At 47.9% G+C, this 22,291-nt stretch overlaps 1 protein-coding gene across 1 annotated transcript in view; it reads right to left on the bottom strand.

Annotated features, from left to right (window-relative positions):
• Positions 1–1,344: 1,344 nt before the first annotated feature.
• Positions 1,345–22,291, bottom strand: part of LOC149342657 (uncharacterized) — a 41,541-nt gene continuing 20,594 nt past the window's right edge. The window contains exons 9-13 of the mRNA XM_089546829.1: positions 21,860–22,073; positions 16,040–16,281; positions 11,583–11,796; positions 2,384–2,492; positions 1,345–1,827 (exon numbers count right to left, since the gene is read on the bottom strand). Coding sequence (XP_089402955.1) covers positions 1,809–1,827; positions 2,384–2,492; positions 11,583–11,796; positions 16,040–16,281; positions 21,860–22,073 — 798 coding nt within the window. The 3' untranslated portion in view covers positions 1,345–1,808. The remainder of the gene's footprint in view (positions 1,828–2,383; positions 2,493–11,582; positions 11,797–16,039; positions 16,282–21,859; positions 22,074–22,291) is intronic.

Below are 22,291 nucleotides of genomic sequence, written 5' to 3'. Positions count from 1 at the left end.
TGCCACGGAGTCCATTGAACGCCACCACCCGTTCGGCGCGATGCCTTGCCCTTTGAACGCAACGCTTTTTAAGGAAAGTAAATGGCGCAGTAATTCTCTGTGGTCTCGGTGGACACCTGAGCCGCACTGTACAGGAAGGGAGGAAGTGGAGTGAAAGAAGAAAGAGGGGCCGTAATGAAGAAAATGAAAATTGTATTTGAGGAAAGGAAATTACACATTAACTGTCTCGCATATATCAGTAGCACTAGTCGAAAATTGTATTTGACGAAAGAAAGTTGCGCAGTAACTGTCTCACATATTTCGGTGGACACCCGTCAAAATTCGCGCGTGGTGACATCACGACAATTTGGACCAATCTGAAACGCGGACAAATACGCCTTGCTCGTCAGTAAATTGTTTTTTGAGGAAAGGAAATGTATCTGTCTCGCATATCTCGGTGCACACCTGAACCTCGCCGTAACGGGAAGGGAGGAAGATGGGAGTGAACGAAGACACCGTATTCACTAGACGCACCTTTGTTCTTTCCAAACCATCGAGCTGGCATAGCCGAGTGGTAGTGTGCTCGACTCGCACTCCGGAGACCGGGGTTCGATTCCCAAGCTCGGCTAATTTCTTACTCTGTTTTATTTATCTGGCCTGACTAGAAAGGTTAATTGGACTAATTGGTTAAGTAAGCAATTAACTAAACTCAAACTTACTTGGAGCATCACTATACGATCCCTTTAATTGGTTGCATGGTTAGTAGCCAAAGTACAATTGGCCCCGTTTGAAATTCGCGCACTGTGACGTTACGACCGTTTCGACCAACTGAAAAGCGTGACATTTCTTGTCGACAGCTCCTGCTTACAACAATGAGGCATTAAAGGCTTCCGCCTTAATATATCGAACTATTCCACGATCCCCTTCTGGTTCGATAAATACGGGATATATACCATATGTATATACCCGTATATATTGAACTCGAAGGGCATAAATATATATATACAGGTTCGACTGTACTAGCTCCTTAACTATTTAGCTGCTGAAGTACAAGCTAACGAAAACACGTTCAGGTGCACAGCTGTACCAGCACCGCGAGCCGTTCCGCGGTGTAGGTTATGCGGAGGTGGCCTGTCGCGTTCGCCTGATGTTGCAGGAAAACGACAATATATTTGTGTGCTCAGGCGTACGCCTGTGGCGCGTTCTCCGCACAAAAGCAATAGCAGTAGCAAAAGCAAAAGCAATAAAATGCTTCCTTGGCATCGGCTGTCGCCTCTTTTAGGCAGTTTGACCTGCAGCTGCATTTTACGCAGGCCCTAGAGGTGCCCGGGATTAAGAACACCTTTGGAAGGCAGGCATGAAGCGTCCAGTTTTTCAGACACTTTATTGAACGATTCCAGGCAGCACAATCATGGGTGCATGAGGGCTGTCTCTCGACGGTACTTACACATTAAAAGAAAGTAAAATGTAATAACTAAGGAAATTAAAAGATAATAAAATATTTTAAAAACTAAGACCATTAAAAGAATGAACAGAAGCTGAAGCAGGATTGGCACGCCAAAATGCATCTCACTAATGGAAAGAACGCAATGATAGAGAGCATAAAAGTTGGTAAAACAGTAAATACGAAACGCGAAATAATGAAAACTTACGCAATTCAACTCAAATTCAGTGTGCTCTCATTGTGACTAACTAAAATAATGTAAGAAATGAAGAGGGCTTCATTCGCTACCGTGAAAGCTTTGGGTCCTGTTCTCAAATAATGCAAGGTGCTCTATGAGTACAATCTAAAGAGCGAGTGTTGAGTTGTCCAATGATCCTTGCAGAGGTTACGGGCGCCGAAGTTTCCTGCAGAAAACGAAAAAAAAAAGAACATACAGTACACTACATTAACGATGGGAGTGAAAAGCTAATTAAGTGAAACGCGGCAAAACTTCCACTGTCGCACACGTAGCAAATGGGTTGACTACGAATTTTTTCGAGCGTCATTCGTTTTCATATTCTAAACCTATGATGAAGTCGAGGTTACGAACGTATGGCAAATGCTTAACGAGTAAGCTGGTTCTATACGCTCGCGAGCAAACCACTGGCTCTGTAAGTGCTCCACAGTGAGGTTTAAGGCTCCAGCATGCCTACTCAAGCAACCGTATGGACGGGCCTAAACTACAAAAATGGCGTCTCTTCCTACAGCACTTCACTTGAAAGAAAAAAATCGAATGATCGGCAGTTACCACAGTGCAGGCACTATGCGATGGCGTTGCTTTTTCTTATTTTAAACTCAATGATGTAAAATTTTAGTCTTACAGCAAAAAGAGTCGAACCCGTTTTGAATAGTTTAAGAATGCAGTCATCGGTCACGTTTTCATTATACCCTAGCTTCCAAGCAGCAAGCGTAGTCGCTCACTTTCCAATGTCTGGCTCCTTGTAGTTCTTGCCAATAGCAGCGCTGCGTATGGGCCGCCCGCTCGTAGACCGCGTGACCCTCTCTCCATCCATCGCTGAAGAGGACACAGCTGCGAAATTGAACGCACATACACACAGCTGTATTTTCTGAGTGAGGTAGAAAGTAAAGTAGCCTGCTTCATAATTTGAAACAGCTTTTCTGGACCATAATCTCAATTTTAGATAATGGTTAAGTACTACTCATTATGCATACATGAAAGGCAACCTCAGAAGCACTGCAGTTTTTTTTCTCTTTTTATATATAAGCAGACAAGGGAAGGGGAATGACAGGCTCGTTATACATATGAGAGAAGCCAACAGCCGCAGAAACCGAGGAACACAGGGATTTTTTTTTACTATTTATTTTTTTGTGGTTTTGGTCAATGGAGTATTACTGAATACGTTATTGTTTAAAGGTAATTGATTAGAAAAACAGAAAAAAAAACAACCACATGCCGCCGGTGGGAACCGAACCCACCGGACGCGTAATTCGGAGGTCGTGGGTTCGGTTCGCACCGGCGGCATGCGGTTGTTTTTTCTTCTGCTTTTCTAACCAATTATCTTTAAGCGATAACGTATTCACAAATATTCTTAATTGATGAACACCACAACAGAAATAAACATTAAAAGAAATCCCTTTGTTCCTTGGTTTCTGTGACTGTTGGCTTCTCTCACATATATATATACATACATACATACATACATACATACATACATACATACATACATACATACATACATACATACATACATACATACATACATACATACATATATATATATATACATATATATATATATATATATATTGTAGCGGCCTTTATTGGCAAGAGATGACTGGTGTTAAGGCCGGTTAGAGCGGGCAAGGGCAGGTCCGGTCCCGGAACAGTTGATGCTTTTGCCGCGCGTCGGTTCTGCTGCTTCAGCTGCCGATCGTCTTCTTCTCGCCTCGCGCCGCGCATCGGTTCTGTTGCTCCGTCTGCTAAGCGTCTTCCTCTTTACATTGGCCCCCGGGGGAAAAAGAGCCATCCTGGCGATTTAGGGAGTCAACAGGACGCAGGGGTCGTAATACGGCTTCAAACGCGAAACGTGAACGGTCTCGCGCCCACGTCGTCGGAGATCGGGTGATGGCGTCACGGGCTCAACGATGTAAGTGACGGGAGAAGTGCGCTCAAGCACACGGTAGGGTCCGTGGTATTTTGGCAGCAACTTGGTAGAGAGACCTGGGGCAGCAGAAGGCACACGGAGCCAAACAAGGGATTGGGGCTGAAAAGTGTCTGTGCCATGGGAGAGGTCAAAACGGTATTTCTGGCGCCCTTGGTCGTCAGACGTGAATGACCGGGCGAGCTGGCGGCACTCTTCAGCGTGTCTGGATGCTTCAGATACGGTTGTGGATTCCGACGAATCAGGATGGTACGGAAGAATAGTGTCGAGCGGCGAGGATGGTTCACGGCCGTATAGAAGGAAGAATGGTGAGAAACCAGTAGTGCTCTGCGTAGCGGTGTTGTAGGCATATGTGACGAAGGGGAGGACGACGTCCCAGTTAGAATGGTCTGCCGCGACGTACATTGACAACATGTCACCTAATGTTCGATTGAAACGTTCTGTCAAGCCGTTCGTCTGGGGATGATAGGCAGTAGTGGTGCGGCGAGTAATGTTGCATTGCTGCAGAAGAGATGAAACTACGTCTGACAGAAACACCCGCCCACGGTCGCTCAACAGTTGACGCGGGGCTCCGTGCCGAAGTATGAAATGGTGCAAGAGGAAGGCTGCAACATCCCGCGCCGTAGTAGCTGGGAGGGCGGCTGTTTCGGCGTACCGTGTCAGGTGGTCTACAGCGACGATGACCCAGCGGTTTCCTGCAGCAGTGTAGGGAAGTGGTCCATACAGGTCAATGCCAACTCGGTCAAATGGCCTGGATGGGCAAGACAAAGGCTGCATAGGGCCGGTCGAATGGTGATGAGCGAGCTTGCGGCGCTGGCAATCGGGGCAGGAACGGACGAATTTTCGTACGTAGTTATACATGCCGCGCCAGTAATAGCGGAGGCGAAGCCGGTTGTAGGTCTTAAAAGCACCGCCGTGACCAGCTTGCGGGTCGCTATGAAAGGCTGCGCATATTTCTGAGCGTAAATGTCCAGGGATCACTAGGAGCCATTTGCGCCCATCAGAGAGGTAATTTCGGCGGTACAAAATCCCATCATAAACAGTGAAGTGGGCAGCCTGACGGCGGATTGCGCGCGGTACCGGCACGACAGAACGGTCTGAAAGATAACGTACAAGAGAAGTGATCCAAGGGTCCTTGGACTGCTCGCTGGGCATATCGTCCAATGACAAGGAGGCGCAGTCGATGGCGGGAGGAGAGGCACGTTCATTGGCTAGAGGTGAACGAGACAGAGCGTCGGCGTCGTTATGCTTCCTGCCAGAGCGATAGATCACACGAATATCGTACTCTTGAAGGCGTAAGGCCCATCGGGCGAGGCGGCCATTTGGGTCTTTTAGGGAGGACAGCCAACATAGGGAATGGTGGTCCGTGACGACCGCGAAAGGCCGGCCGTACACGTAAGGCCGAAATTTCCCGATCGCCCAAACGATCGCCAAGCACTCTTTTTCAGTTACTGAGTAGTTTTGCTCTGGCTTCGTCAGGGTGCGGCTCGCGTATGCAACAACATACTCCGCATACCCCGGTTTGCGTTGAGCAAGAACAGCACCGATACCAACGCCACTGGCATCGGTGTGGATTTCAGTTGGAGAAGCAGGGTCAAAGTGGCGCAGTATGGGCGGAGAGGTAAGTAGACGGCGCAACGTGATGAACGCGTCGTCACAGGCAGGACTCGAGCTTGATAGGTCGCTACTGCCACGAAGAAGTGCAGTCAGAGGTGCGATGATACAAGCGAAATTTCGGATAAAGCGCCGGAAGTAAGAACATAAGCCGATGAAACTGCGAAGTTCCTTCATCGTAGAGGGCTTCGGAAACTCAGAGACAGCACGAAGTTTTGCTGGGTCAGGAAGGACACCCTGTCTCGACACGACGTGGCCCAAAATCATCAACTGACGAGCAGCGAAGCGACATTTCTTTAAATTGAGTTGAAGCCCGGCTGCCGCGAGGCATCCCAAAACTTGCTCCAGGCGAACGAGGTGCGTCTGGAAATCTGGGGAGAAAACAACGATATCGTCCAAGTAACATAAGCATGTTTTCCATTTCAGGCCGCGCAGTATCGTGTCCATCATCCGCTCAAAAGTGGCAGGGGCATTGCATAGTCCGAAGGGCATGACGTTGAATTCATAGAGCCCGTCAGGCGTCACAAAGGCTGTCTTGGAGCGGTCAGCGTCGGCCATCGGGACTTGCCAATAACCCGAACGTAGATCTAAAGAAGAAAAGAATTCGGCCCCCTGCAAGTAGTCAAGTGCGTCATCAATGCGGGGCAGCGGGTAGACGTCTTTGCGGGTAATTTTGTTCAGGCGCCGGTAGTCGACGCAAAAGCGGATAGAGCCATCTTTTTTGGTGACAAGGACGACGGGGGAAGCCCAATGACTGTGCGATGGTTGTATGACGCCCCTCTGTAGCATGTCATTTACCTGGGCGTCGATAACTTGGCGTTCGGTGGCAGAGACGCGATATGGGCGTTGGCGCAACGGCTTATGGGCGCCAGTGTCGATCCTATGGGTAACAGCTGAGGTGCGACCCAGACGGTGGTTGGAGAAGTCAAACGATGACCGAAACTTATTTAGCAGGGTCTCAAGCTGGGTCTTCTGCGGTGGCGAAAGATTCGCGTCGATTGGGCGCTCAAAGACGGCTTCGGGAGCGGCATCAGGAGACGATGGGGAGGAAGTAAGTGAAGACACTTGCATGCGGCAGGGGTCATCCTCATAAGGGTCCCAGGCGACGATGGAGGCGAAAGGCTGGACACGTCCCAGGCATTCACCGCGAAGAAGATTAGAGGGGCACAGGAATGGATTTGACAGGGGCAAGGCGCTGCAGCCGGCTGAGACGGTAAGGACGGCGAATGGCAGGGGTAGACAGTGACGAGAAGCGAAGGAGTCGGACGGGATGAAGATGACAGGGCCGTTGGATGCAGAGTCGCAATGAACAGAGACTAGCACAGCAGAGCACGGCGGGATCACGACGTCATCAGCCACAGTCAACTTGGAGCACGGGTTAGTGGAAGCGCTCACCGATGCGTCGCCGAATGGAAGAAGGGTGACTTCGGAACGAGTGCAGTCGATGACAGCTTCATGTCGCGAGAGAAAGTCCCAGCCTAAGATGACGTCGTGAGACGGCGATGCGAAGACGATGAATTCAACAACGTACAGAACGTCCTGAATAGTAACTCGAGCTGTACAGGCCCCCAAAGGCGCGATAATTTGCGAATTAGCGGCGCGAAGCGTAAAACCAGATAGCGGAGTCATAACTTTTCGTAACTGGCGGCACAATTTTGCACTGAGTACAGATACAGCAGCACCGGTGTCAACAAGCGCGAAAGCATCGGTGCCCTCCACAGAAACGGTGATCAGAATGGCCGGAGAAAGTCGAGGTCTTGAGCTTGGCGACGAGCACGCAGTTCTTGCCTCCGGAACTGCGGGCACTAGTTTTCCGAAGGGGAAGAGGGACGACGACGCATCGGGGAAACCGAGCGGCGACGCGGAGATGGAGAACGGCGGCGAATAGAGGGGCTGTAATCGGAGGAACCAGTGGGCTCAGAAGGCGAAGTGCGGTGAAAAGGCTGGGGAGGGGCGTAGGCGTAACCTCGAGGGTCGGTATCCGCAGCAGGGGACGAAACTTGGCGGCGGCAGTGACGGATCACGTGGCCAGGAATGCCGCAGGCATAACAAATGGGTAGGTTGTCTGGTGTGCGCCATGGACGGAAACGTTGCGGTGGTGGCCGGGCAGGACGAAATGGGGTCGACTGCGGTGGATGTTGGTACGACACGAATGTGTCTGGGCGGGGACGCCTGACTGCTTCGGCGTAGGTTAGTGGCGCAGCGACGGGAGACTGGGAGGAAACCGGCGGTAGGGCCTCGGACACTTGCTCCCGGATCACGTGCTGGAGTGTCGGAGTTAGGTTAGATGGACTCGGAACGGTAGGAAGAAGCGAAAGCTGCCGCGCAACCTCCTCACGGACAAACTGCTTGATCTGGAGCAGTAGCGAGCTGTCCTCTGTCGTCATGCTCAGGCTAGTTACTGTGTCTGTCTGTGCAGAGGGCTGCCGAGTGAAAACGCGCTGTCGGCGGAGCTCGTCGTAGCTTTGGCAGTGGTCGAATATATCGGTGACAGATGTGACGTTTTTGCCCACAAGCATATTGAAAGCGTCGTCTTCGATTCCTTTCAGGACGTGTTTAACTTTTTCGGCCTCCGCCATGGACGCATTGACGCGCTTGCAGAGATTGACGACATCTTCTATGTAGCTGGTGTATGATTCACCACTCTGCTGTGCGCGAACGCGAAGACGCTGCTCGGCGCGAAGTTTGCGTACTGCCGGACGGCCGAAGATGTCGGTGAAGCTGGTTTTAAATTCGGTCCAGGTGGTGAAGTCCGATTCGTGGTTTTGGAACCAAAGGTGGGCGACGCCGGTTAGGTAGAAGATGACGTTGGTGAGTTTCATAGTGTCGTCCCAACGGTTATGAGCGCTCACCCTGTCGTAAGAGGACAACCAATCCTCCACGTCGTGATCGTCCGTGCCGCTGAAGACGGCAGGGTCGCGCTGGCGGAGCGCACCATGGCAAGCAACGGGTGCCGGCGAGGAGCTGGCTGGCTGGTTGGTGTTGGCAGGCATGGGGGTAGTGATGGTACGGTTACGTAGCTCCAGGACGGAATCCCGCAGCCTCCACCAAGATGTAGCGGCCTTTATTGGCAAGAGATGACTGGTGTTAAGGCCGGTTAGAGCGGGCAAGGGCAGGTCCGGTCCCGGAACAGTTGATGCTTTTGCCGCGCGTCGGTTCTGCTGCTTCAGCTGCCGATCGTCGTCTTCTCGCCTCGGGCCGCGCATCGGTTCTGTTGCTCCGTCTGCTAAGCGTCTTCCTCTTTACAATATATATATATATATATATATATATATATACACATACATACATACATATATATATATATATATATATATATACGTACATACATACATACATACATACATACATATATATATATATATATATATATATATATATATATGGCACCTGTGGCTCCTCCCACAGTGAACTACATTTACACAACAGCCGAAATCATTGCTGCAGCTCGATGTTGACATATGAACACCGCCCACAAAACGAGGTAATCTGCGCACCCCTAGACTTGTTGCCACCACGCAGGACCGACGGTTAGACTTATTTACAAGTGCGAATTATGGGAAATTAAGGCTTACATTACACCCGATATGCCCGCTACCCATGTTTGGCTAGCTTCTCATGTAGGAATCAAAAACTTAGTATTTAATACAGCAGTGCAGTTAGAGAAATTTCACAATTCATCTCTGGTCAGCGTAATACTGAAGGCGCATTTCGGAATTGCAGAGTCATGTTTTATGTGTACTGCTATAAAGATTAACCTTTTCATCTCCTTGCTTTCCATTCTTTCCTTCCCTGTCGGCGTAATCCTGGTGCCCATCCAGAGCGGATTAATTAAAATACTTTGAAACTTTCTTGTGTGAAAGGAGACTACGCAGTAGTTGCCGGGGAAGTTTCCGAAACTACGCCACCACCACACTTCACGAGCTCATCCGGGCCTAAGCTTGCTGTTTCGCTCAAAACCTTACATGGTTTTGTCTCGCTCATAAGCAGCACAACAGTCGCTTTTTGAAGGTTCATCTCTGGCCCATGCCGCCATTTCATTTGATGAAAACGTGCAGTTTGGATGAGAAAATTGATACTTAAAACAGCCGAGCATAATTGAAGTGAAAGGAAATGCAGTCGCGCCCACTTAGAGCGAACCTGACAGTCACAGATATTGCGTTCGTTATATCCGAAGTGCGCAGTAGGTGGAATTCTGCTGCTGCAGGCGAAACATACACCGTCAGACAAGGGTGGCGTTTAATTTTTAAAAACTCTATTGGGTACGTCTGTTCCTTCAAAGCGGGCAATATCAAACCGCTTGATAAGCTTCCCCAGAGTGGGAAGGTGGTCCTGGCCCAGACCTTTGCAGCGGACGAGTCACTTGAGGCACACAATACAAGCAGCGATTCAGACGTTCACAACGACTATAGTGATTGGTCGGCAACGCTGTCTCCGATCCTCTACAAAGTTGTAAGGACGCAGCGACAAAGCGACCACATCGCATGTACGCAGTGCAGCGCAGCGTTTCACTTACACAGTATGTCCCACCCCTGTGTAAAGCACTCCAGCAGCTCACAGGTCGCCAAAGAAAGCGGCACCTCGCTGCAGTTACTACGTTCTTGAAGAAACCTTTGCGCATAGATCTATCAGCCTGGTGTGAAGTAGCGCTTTAGACTAGTTTTCAACGTTTTTAATGACTGATGGCCACTGATCGATCAGTCCACGCAAGGGTGACACAGACAGGATGCTGTCTGCTCGCTGCCTGCGCGCGGCATCAGCCCAGACGGCGAAGATCCGATTGAGTAGGCGACGAGCACCACGTGACCGGATGAGCCAGCAGACATACCTCGTGAGAGGTATTCCGATCTCTCGTACTACTACCACTGGTGGATCATCGACCACGTGCAGAAGTTTCGCTTTCAACGCTGCCCCTTTCACGCTATTAACACACTTCTGCTTCCACTTGAACGCTTCGCCCAGCTGGCGCATGCGCACGAATCGATTATCTTTAGCATGTATGGACGCGCTTGGCCGCCGGTCAACTGAAATTTCAATTCCGCCTTTTCTATACTGTTTGTGGACGACGACAATGTCTTTGGCAGAGATCACAGGCGCTAGCAGAGGCTCTTCGGACCGCGCGCTGGCAGTAAGGGAGAGAGTTTTCGACTCGGGGCGAGTTTACAGAGTCTCCTCGTTAGTTATAACCGAATGGGGCGCTCACTGTTGCTCGTTTGTTTTCAGACGCAACGCCATAGCCATAATTCATATTTGAAGGCAACATCAGCCCAGCTCGTAGTAAGTGGTAGTTATAACTACGCCCATTATGAATGGGTTCGACTGTATTAGTTTCCTTCGCTAATTCGAACAGATCCAGTGAGTAAACGTGTTTCGTCATAGAATAAATTTAGCTCCGCGCTATGACCATGTGCACAGCAACGTTTTGTCCTTCTAAGTCATATTGCTTCGCCAACTTATGCACCGGCATGGTAAACAGGCACACTGGTCAAAAAAGCAGAAGAGTAGGCTGACAACACAGGGAAAGCTCCCGTGCTTTGTCCGATTTTATGAGCACCTTTCCTAATCTATTCATTGATGTGGCACTCTTTTCGTAAAATCAGGTGCTAGGCAACACAGCATGTACATCTGAGATTACAAACACCCTGAGGAAGATTTCATTGCCACAAAAAAAAAAACGCACTCCTACCAAGCAGAAACAGTCGCGCTTACAATAGAGCTGGCAGGCAGTGAAAAAAAAAATGATAGTCGATCGATGTACGTAGTTAGGCCAAATGCGAATTACGTGCTCCGGCAGTTGGGTTTTGCCTTCCGGTGTTCAGATCTAGTACTCACGGATGGCAGTTGTTCGGATAGCGATAATCGATTACTGTCTATATATGCAGAATCGATCATTCTATTCACAGATCCCTGGGAGTCTTCCTAGCACTCCTGGCGCAGTGGTGTAGCGGTCAAGCGATGCGCCTCTGCCCTCCTGTAGCAGGTGCCGCCGTCGGTGGGACTTGGGTTACTTAGGTCGGGTTGCGACCCAGGTTGCTCTTCCCGAACAGCCACCCACGAATAATTGAGCTGCCGCCTCACACGGTGGGCAGATTGATAGTATATATACACACACACAACAGCGTATGTGCGCAGCCTGCCACAAAACCGGCTTGAGACAAACACGCATCAAGAAAATGCGGGAAATGGCCATTATAAGTGCATGCGCATTAAAGGCGTGATTGAGCTATTACGCTTCTAAGGGTATGATGTTCTCCGCTGTGTACAGGAAAGGCGTGCACCTCCTTGCTACTAAGCTCTACTACACTAAATATAAAGGAAAATGATCAGATTGGGGATAAATCTGCTACCGAGCACGAATGGGGTGAACACACAAGATCTAGTACCATCCTCTGAAGTCTCTCGACTAGCTCTGCGGCGGCTAGATGTCTTGACCCCCTGGCGTTTAGCTGGCCGCGACCTGCCTCGGTCTACACTGGTCAGTGGTTCGGTGGTGGCAGCTGGATCAGGCGAAGTACCCGAGCAGCCGAGTGCAGTCGCGACCGCCAGCTGATTTCCTTTGCACCACGCAAAGCTTGCGCGCCGTGCCTTTTGAGCGTCCTGCAAAAACACAAAGAGGGAAGGGGTATAAAACGGAGGTATTTGAAGGCGTTTTAGTTTAAACTTCGCAACTGTAATAGTCAAGGCCCACGGATAAGGGTTGCTCGCCAGCTCCCGCGCACGATAAATTCGAACGCGCTAGCGCAGTGTATTGCTAAAAAAATGTTAACATTATCAGCATATGTCCACAAATAATGCTACTGTCAAATGTACCGTTGTTTATAGGAAACATGGGGGAAAGACTGGGTCAACTAGCTGTCGCTTAGTCTCATTTTTACAGATACTTAGTAAGCGCATCGAAGAAATCATACATCTGAATTCGCCAAAATGTGATTTTGTGATTTTACTACACGCCTTACTAAGGTGTCCTTCACCAAGACAGCCGTTACGACCATGAAAGGCCAGAATAGAAGCATTTATGCGTCATCAGTTATTTCTCACCAGAAATAGGCTTTTAGAAAGCACTCCATCTCGCCAGTCATTAATCTTTTAAACTTACAGAACTATTTCGTCTGTGGAGAAGAGCTACTTGAATAATATCTAGCTTGGCTATGGAATACGGCACGTCGATATCAATGGAGCTAGACGTCCTGAACAAGTCTTCACCCCTGTACTGAAAAAAAAACGTTCTAGGCAAATTTTTATTCCCTATCTATGTCACCGTTACAGTGAACTGCGTACAAGGCGCTCAGTTGATTCCATCCACTGATTACAGGTCCTTCTGTAACGGGAACAAGTGAACAGTAAATGTCCTGAAGCGACACATAGGCTATGAGGAGCACTGTTGTAGAGGGCCCCGGATTTTTTTAGGCCACGTGGGGTTGACATCGAGCTGCACACTGGCGATTTTTGTATTTCGCCTCCATAGAAATGCTGACGCCGCGGGAAGGAGCAAGGGTGCCAGAGAATTTGGGATAATCGACAGAAGCCATTGAGTCACGCGGCAGGCCGAGCGAGAAAGATTGTGCAGGGTGCGTCAGAAATTCCTTGTCAACGTAGTCCGCTTTTGAGTGGTATATCGTGGCGGCTAAGACGCCTATTAAACTCTCAAGATTCTCAGAAGAGTATGATCCTGTGGCATGAGAACTTTCTATGCGGGGTGATATCCTTACACCATGGGCACGCTGCAATAGCCTCTTTTATAATATGCAGAATTTGGCAAATAAGTTGAGCACCACCCCGACTCATGTAGCAGAAGCAGCGCTTATGTGAAAAAATTCCCAGACTATCTTGTCGTGGAGAGTAGATGTAAGCACGCTCTGCAGAAAAGGCGCACCGTTAACTATCACGGCTAATCTATACTGACAGCCACACATGAGCCTTGGAGAGCGTTCCTCATTAGCCAATTTTCTTTCCTTAGCTTTTCTTCAGGAACGACAGCGTGCCCGGCCTTCTTTGCCGCTTTTTATCACCGCGCGCTACAAAGAACGCTGGGGAATTCGCCGCGGCTGCACGCCGCCGTCAGCGCCTCGCGTGACCACCACGTCGAAAAATTTCGTACTAAGGTGAAAGCCTTTAATGGCTCATACTCTCGTCTGCTAGCAAAGCGTGTCAAACGCGTTTAACTCGGTAACTAAAAAAGACAGAACCCCAATGGTTGCTTCTGATAGAGGGGAAAAAATGAACCTAGAAGCAAAGTTTGATGACTGTAGATTAATTAATCAATTATAGACAAAAATATCGAAATTGCGTCGAAATAGCGTGGACGTCGATATAGCCAGGGAAAAGGTGGACGGCACATCCACCGGAAGTCGTCACGGCATAGTAAAAATTGACATAGAATGGTCCGGAAAATGCCGGATTTGTGTCAAATGAGATGGAAAAATGTGTAATTAAGCGTAATCAACACTTAAGATCTCCGAAATATGTATAATTTGCATGTCGATATAGTTACCGGAATGTGTGACGTCAAAACCAACGGAAGTCGCTCAGGACGAACTGGCGGGCTAGTTGGTTACACATCTCAAAAATTTTAACGAGCGCACGAGAATGAAACAAGGACTGAAAGAAGACACACACCACAAAGCGCCGTACCTTGCTTTGCACGAGGCCACCGCCACGAAGGAGACAAGACGACACGTATCGTTCAGAGGGAAAGAGCCCGAAGAATGTTTGAGATGTGTAACCAACTAGCCCGCCAGTCCGTCCTGAGCAATTTCATTACCAGTTCTTCGGGCTCTTTCTCTCTGTACGATACGTGTCGTCTTGTCTCCTTCGTGGCGGTGGCCTCGTGCAAAGCAAGGACGGCGCTTTGTGGTGTGTGTCTTCTTTCAGTCCTTGTTTCATTCTCGTGCGCTCGTTAAAATTTTTGCAACGGAAGTCGTCACGGCATAGTGTCTACGGCTTTCGCCTCTGAACATTAGTTGCCAAAGTGTCCTCGCAATTTTTAGAGCTGGTTAGTAGTCGAGGTGATAGATGGTGCTGCGGGATCTCTTCATGGATTCGCGTACATTACGCAGTGGCGGAAACTCACGCGGCACTAAAATAGCTAATCAAATGCCACCAAGACTGCTCTTGCGCCTCTCGAGTTGGATGGAAAAATTTGGGCTCCTTCGTGCCTTGGGATAGCTTCGCCCACTACGGCACCACGAAGACGCTGTTGTTGACGCATGCGTGGCTAAGGTAGTGCAGCACGTAAAACCAGGTAGAGTGAAAGTTTGGCCCGGGTTCGGTTTGGTTAGCCTCCGCGTTCTCCATCTTGGCGCCAAGGTCACACACGGAGTGCCGACAACGGGGGAAAAAGCATCAAATGCTTAAAACGCCTTATGACTCCGAGGTCCCAGAAAAATACGCGTCAAGAGAATGGAATTCCCGTCGCGACCTCGACCTTCCGCATATTGCACGGATCACAAGGCCGCCTTCGTAATCCCAGAATAGCGCATTCGTCAAGAATTTCTCGATAGAGTATTTCCTTTTTCACACCTTCCCACAGTCACGCTCAGTATCGCTTTTCAAATCTTGCATTGCAAACCATCACATAAAAGTGCATCTTTAACGTTCATCTCCATGATTCTTAGGTCAAGGCACAGCTGCCGCTGTCATTCGCAATGCACTTTGGGTGATCTATCAAGCCGAAACAGCACACAAGAACTATGACATTGAAGAACAGCCGATACAGTGTGCCGGTGCGCTGTTTCGCTTTGGTATGTTAAACAAAATGGCTATTGAGTTTGCGCTCGTTATGGCGATGTTCCTGTGCAATTTTTATTTCACTAATTTTTCCTGCATTAGCGTTACGACCTCAAAGTGTTAGGTATCAGTATTAACAAAGACCTACAGGCCAGCAGTGGTCACACTATCTAAATTCTCTGCTCTCCTATAATGTACTCGGGACAAAGCAGAGAATGTTCGAAAAAAAAAATCAAGGCTTGCTTAGAAACATGTCATCTTGAAAATTCCAACGAAAACGAAGGCATTATCGAAAGCAATGTAAGCGCAAAGTACAGTCGGAAAACGACAATTCGATCGAGGCAAGTGTAAAATGAAATGTCAAGAATGGACTCGTGTACCAATCAGAGGTAAAAGAAAGATACTAGGGGCCCTGCGAATATAGAGCGGGAAAGCAGAAAAAAAAACTACTTCACCGCAGTAAAATTTTGTTTTCTGTTCAAACCGCAAAGTCACATTAAAATAGAACATATGAATAATGCAAAGCAATACAAGAAACGTAATCATGCAGGGTAAGCACCAGAGGTTTAGAGGCCTATAAATTTCTGTGCGGTAAACAGATAAGTCTTTTGATGCTCGTTTTATGCTGATGGAGGACGCATAGCCAAGCGGGCTGAAAAGTTAAATACTTGACATCTAAAATTTCCATTTATGATTCGTTTCAGTACCTGCTATTAAGCGCAGATGAACCGAACCGAAGCGCCACTCCTCGGAGGAATTCACTACAGTCTTCAGAGATATTTACACAACACTATGCCTCTAACACAAAGCTGACAGAATGATTAAAGTGCAATCGTCACGACGATCCCTCCCAATTCTCTGCCATAATTTCCAGCGTTTTCGTAGTATCTCATGAATGGAGTTACTACAAGCGCTTCTCAGGTTGTCCGCAAAACTCGAAATTCAACCATGAACACAGTTCTAAGGAGTCAACGAAAACTACATCCACAATGAAAAGCAGAATGCCATCACACACGGCCATTGACTGAAAACCATCGGAAAGGTTTAGTTTGGGCTGGAACGAAGCCATTGAAATCCTGAAGTGCGTCACCAGTAAAGAAACAAAGCTACTCACAGTGGTGCTCGCCAACGAAGGAGGCTCTTCAGGCGACTTCTGGCTCGCTGTCCTGACCTCTTGTGAGCTCTCGCGTTGAGTGCTCGCGCTGGTCACCTTTTTAGTAGAGGCCAGATCAGGTATGTCAGCAACAGCAGCGGCTTCAGGACTTCGTGATTCCAAAAAGGAGAAGCCAAAGTCACGTGGGGTGGCGCCGGTCCTCCTTCCGCGTCTGATGTTCCTCCCAACCGCTCTCACGAAACCTGATATAAATTAGAAATGTGGGGGAGGGGGGGGGGGGGAGGGGGAGGGCGGGGCAAAGAGTTACGTATTCGACTACGTTTTGTGGTGGTGGCAACTTTGCCGAGTTTGTATTTTACTAGCAGAAGGCTGCAAACATTGACAAAATTACCATCACTACTGAGCGCTTTGTTCTTTCGTTCATCGCTGCATTCTTGTCAAATGCCAACCAAAAAGCTTTAATATAAAGCAGCGATCAACGCTGAGCTTTCCTCAATATTCTCAAATTGAGAAAAAGTGGCTTAGGCAGTTAGCCTTATGTCTGGTGTATCACGCACGGTAAATGCTGAAAAAGCGGATAATTTTAATTTATGCGCGCACAAGTATATCAATTTATCACATTATTGCAGACAGACATTTTTAAAATACTCGCATTTCTTAAGGGAAAGTTCAAAGCGCCGGCTCTCAGAGGTTGAGGATGCATTTTCAATAAAATCCCTTATGGCAAAACGTAACACTAACGAAAAAACTGCCTAAAAATTTCCGCGATTAGGCTGCTGCATTGTTACATTATCGAAAGCTTATATGTGCAACTTACTTATTTTATATGCTTGATTATTGTTGCTCGGTTTTATCATTCTCAGAAAAAAAAATATCACTTGCACGTTTTTACAATGCGAATTCCCCATTTTATTATTCTCCCGTTTTTCATTTTTCTTAATTGTAGGCAGCATTAATGACTAAACACTGCTAGTCCGTAACCTTATCCGACGTTTTCGTTGCTTGGTTAGTACGCAGTTAAAACTTCGAGATTCTGCGCACACACAGTGTGAGTCTAGTTATCGTTTTGATGCCCTGGACATCGTGTGCGTTCCAGTTCGATCGCGCGCCTTGATTACTCCCCCTGGCGGGCTTTTACCCGGTGTGTGTACATAAGTGGGGGTTCAGTTTTTGTTTAAATAAAAGTTGGTAGTTCAGCGCTTTGTACTATCTTCTCCTCCTTCCTGTTTTGTGTTCGCGCTGCTGATACATATGGAGCAGCTGCGCCGGCGAAACCGAGTGGGGCAGGAGTGGAGAGGGGGAGAGAGTAAATCCATGTCCAGGGACGAAGATGAAGGAACTGCCAGCGAAACGGAGTGGCGAAAGACTGACTTAGCGATTTGATTCAGTGAGTTCCACTCGGCCAGCTTTCGCTATGGCGTTACTCCAGGTTTAACCAGAGGTACACCACAGCCAATTTTTTAGACCCACCATTCTGCTCTGCAGCTCACTGATCAGGCTTCGCATTTCATTTCCTGAGCGACTTAGCAAGGCAACGTAACAAGCGATTTGCACGTTACTTAAGTACTCTCAATCCGCCTTTTTCACGACGCGACTGCGCATGCGCCCATCCCCTGGCGGCGGTGTCGCGAAGCATACTGGAAGTGTAAAGAAACCGGCTTCCTACGATGGGTGCGTTGCTGCAGCCGTCGGGCGTTCAGCGCGGCGCATTTGGCGATGCATACGACTTGTGCTGCATACTGCTGTAATGCCCAATAAATAGAAGAGAAGAAAATTCGCATTTTTTCGTTTTCTGAATGCTTCCCGGGACCGCCTTCGACGCGAAGCGTGCACAAAAGTAGTTCGCCGGCTCGACGATCGTGGCCACCCTTGGGCACCGTCAAGCACGTCAAGACTGCGCGGGAATCACTATGACAGGTATGGACGAGGTACTGTCATTAAATGCGTGACGAAATCTTTTGTTCATGGGCAAGAAGGCCTCGGATGGCACCGCGGCACGCAGACTTCAGGTCGCTGATCTCAAGATCGCGGTTTCGATGCAGACCACGACAGCCACATTTCAGTGGAGGCGAAATACAAAAGCACTAGTGTGCTGTCTATGTCAATGAACGTGAAATAAGTCCAGGTCGCAAATATTAATACGGAGCCGTCCACTGAAGCGTTCCACACAGCCCATGTGTCAGACGTTAAAGTCCATGTATGGCGTGCGCTCATCGCAGGCAACTGTTTCTCAAGAAACGAGCAAAGGTGCACGGCGGCGGTAGCCTCACACGCTTCCGGTTCGTCACCAAAAATGGGTTTAGGTTACTACCGGGGTAGGACAATAACTGGATCGGGCATATTTAAGTTATCTCCAAAAGTTGTGCAGCGCGCACATCCGAACGGATTCCTACGGATGGGCGGACGGTTGAACGGAAGAAAAAATAGCGGACACCCGAGGCAAAAATGTAGCCATTTCATCTGCTCCTACATTAAAACACTGCAAACACATATGAGGCTGCACATTTAATATCGCGGCATTATGCAGATCGGCCTCCATGCAACTAGGCTGCAGCACGATTTGATAAAGATAAACAGCACTACCGCCAATAAATGCGAAATGATTCTAATAATGTAGAATGCGTTAAGCCGAAGCAAATTGCTAGTCGTCAGTGACTACGCAATACCAAGAAAAATCACTTATCCGGCCGAGCAATGGCAGTGAGCCTCGGTGACGTCCCCAGTCACTTTCTGTGCTACGGCATGCACGATGTAGTATCCAACTTTTATTGATGGCAGGCATATACAGCGGAAAACGACAACCTAACTGATCGGGCATATTTCATTGAACATTAGGTTCCGAATTTAGCCTTCATCTTTGAAGCGGCGGCCCTTGCTAAGCTGGCGATCGCATCGCATGCCGGATGATCCGAAATACTGAAGAATTTACTCTTCAGTGGGCACAGCGGCCTGCCTCGGACTTCGCACCCAGCCATCAGTCAGACCTAGAAATCTTCCAGATACAAGGTGCTGCCCAGAACACGCCACCATCTTCAACAGATTCTAACAAAACGTGCTCCGCAGCGGCACTAAGTCCGGCCGGGTTCGGCGCGCAGTACCCTTCCAATGAGCTTCCAGCGTTGTACGCCAGGTGGCAGCACAGGAAAATGAAAAAGGCCGATTAGCTCTTATCTCCAACTGTTTCCAATAAAGGCCGGAGAACACCTCCTGTAAACAGGCGGTGAATAGCACAGGTGATATCGTGTCTTCCTTCCTGACGCCCTTCCTTAATAGAATTTTATTCTATATATATGGAGGACTCCCTTCCCTTACCGCGCGGTTCAGGTGTCCACCGAGATATGCGACAGATACTGCGCCATATCTTTTCCTCAAAAACCAATTTAGGACTGTTCAGAGCTCTGCAGTCGTGAGATATATCTTCCAGCATTTTTACATTAGTGTTTTCTGCACCATGATTCCGCGATGCCTGCAAGAGTGCTGAGGCTTACAGTTATAAGCAAATGAAATGTAGCCGATATCCAGGAGAAAGAATTCTAGGTAAAAATTTCAACATTTAAAAAGTGTCATTTGTGACGAAAAAAAATTGCGGATGGCAAAACTTTTTACAACAAAGCAAACTATCTTCTCATCCCTACTCGTCTTGTTTTTATTTATTCACGACTAATTATCACTCGTGCCCTTGGCATCTGCAAGATTTGCAAGAGACGTCGTTTGTCGATAGTAAATGGCTTTGTCATCTCAACGCTCAAATCTGTCCGCTGAAATTGTTATACCTAACAAAAGCTGAGAGAGAGTTCCTTGAAACATACCATTTGCTATGGCATATTTACCAGTGGAAGGCAGGTCCTGTCCTTGACCAGTTGCCCACAGCGATAACGTCGATCCGGAGCTACACTTTTTGGGGTAATCTGCGTTGTCCACTTTAAAAAAAATGTGAAGTAGTATGATAAGCAAAGAATTATGTTCAGGCTTAGATTCCCCCTTTTGAGACAAGTAAATGGTCACAGAAAGTATTACGCGCGTACTCAGAGTGTAATTAAATCGCCCGTGAGCATGCTAGCGTGCATGAGAAATCACTACTCAAGGACGCATTACTGAGGTAGCCTTCACATAATCTATGAAGGCTATACGAATTGGTTATATTTTGCATATTTCTTTATCACCTGACTGGCGGTGTGAGTATATATATTCATGTTCCAGTACCTTTTACAAAAGCCTGCCAGATCATTCGGTTGATGGAACTGTAAGGTTGTCCTGGTTGTGAGTGATCACCTTAGTGAAAGCCTTGTAGGTAACGGACAGTGAGCAGATCGACCTTTAATTTTTGAAGCCTGCCGCCTCTCTTTGCTTACAGTTATAAGCAAAGAAAATGTAGCCAATATCCAGGAGAATGAAATGAAGGTAATATTTTCAATAATTAAAAAGTGCATAATTTGTGACGAAAAAAAATGTGGCATGCTAAATTTTTTTACGACAAAGCAAAGTTGATCATTTCATCACTACCCGTCTTTTATTCATTCACGACCAATTATCACTCGTGCCCTTCGCATCTGCAAGATCTGAAGGAAGTTTCCTGATAAGCTGCTTCTAAATCTGCTCTTAACCTCATCGCATCTAATATTGAGACGTTGTTTCTCAATAGTAAATGGCATTTGTCATTTCAACGCTCAACTCCGTTCGCTGAAATTTTTATACTTAAAAAAAGCCGAGAGAAAGTTCCTTGAAACAGATACAGTTTGCTATGGCATATTTACCAGTGGAAGGCAGGTCCTGGCCTTGACCAGTTGCCCACAGCGATAACGTCGATCCGCAGCTACACTTTTCGAAGTCATCTGCCGTGTCCACTATAGAAAAAAGTGTAGTAGTATCATAAGTAAAAAATATGATCAGGCTTAGATTCCCCTTTTGAGACAAGTAAGTGGTCACAGAAAGTATTAGGTTAGGTTAGGTTAATGGGGTTTAACGTCCCAAAGCGACTAAGGCTATGAGAGACGCCGTAGTGGAGGGCTCCGGAAATTTCGACCACCTTATCCGCGTACTCAGAGTAATTAAATCACCCGTGAGCACGCTAGCGTGCATGATAAATCATTACTTAAGTACGCATTACAGACGTAACCAGATTCTTCTTGCTGATGTTCTGAAACTTCAGCCTTCGTGCATCCGGGCTCCAAAAGTGAGTCTGGAGTTACGGTGAATAGGGAACTGGCATCAACGCCTCTGGTACGATGTTTTGCTTAAAGGGTCGTGGCGCATTTTTCACTTTGCATGCATGCTGTGTCATGTGCTAGCTGTCGCACCAGCTCAAGATTCACCCCTACGGCCCTTTTCACTGAGAATATTTCAGGTTTTTGTGAAAGTAAAGAAATAGCACGAATTCTCAAAAATAAAGGTGTCCGGCTACCTTGAATAATTTTGCAGAGCCAACTTTATCAATGCTAGACCAAGCACCTGCAAAAGCATAACCAGCTGTAAAAATCATTTAGAGCTCAAAGCAAGTGCTCTTCTGTCAAAGGCTGTTAACTGTTGTTTACCAGTAACAGCCACTTGTACCACCTCTGCACCAAATAGCGTCAAATATATTAAGAGCGGCCTGACGAAGGCGGTCTTGTGCGCGCTTAGCGCCCAAGAAAAAAAAATGGAAACGTCATTCCCGCAAAGTCGTCAGACGTGGCTAACCATCTGCATTTCTAGACGCCACTGCAGTCCGATGTTGAGAGATTCCTGAAGCCAACAGCTTCTGGATTTCATCCTGGAGCAAATCGAGCACAGTTATCCCAAAAGAGATAACATCTACGAGCAAGAAGAAGAGGCATTACTCACAGAAGCCCGTACTGCCTTTCGGGTGTTGTGGACTTGGCCTCGAAGCATGACTGCTGATATTTTGCGGGCGGCTTCTCTGGTCGACGCCGCGAAATTCCTCGGCACCTTTGGCGACCGGAGGGTGTGCAGGCACCAAACCACCAAGTTCCAATCCGTCCGTAGACTCCTTTGCTTTTTGGAGGGCAAAGCTTGCGTACGGCGCCTTCTCGAGATACTGCACGCAAACGCACGAGAAAAGCAAGCCCTCAAGTTGCAGCTGGGTGTGAGGAAACATGACACTTCGGTAGGAGAAGCTTTGTTCTTTACAGAGATACAAACGGAGAAATATGCGTCGGTCAACCAACCGCAAACAAGGCGCGAGTGAATAGAGATGGCCACGCAGGTATAACACGGGAATCTACAGGCTCCAGCGCTTATCGAGGTGGTGGTACG

This window comes from Amblyomma mixtum, chromosome 5 (genome assembly GCF_055824585.1).
Source record: "Amblyomma mixtum isolate Tamu chromosome 5, ASM5582458v1, whole genome shotgun sequence".
In the NCBI taxonomy this organism is placed as follows: Eukaryota; Metazoa; Arthropoda; class Arachnida; order Ixodida; family Ixodidae; genus Amblyomma; species Amblyomma mixtum.
This window is presented reverse-complemented; position numbering and strand designations above follow the sequence as displayed.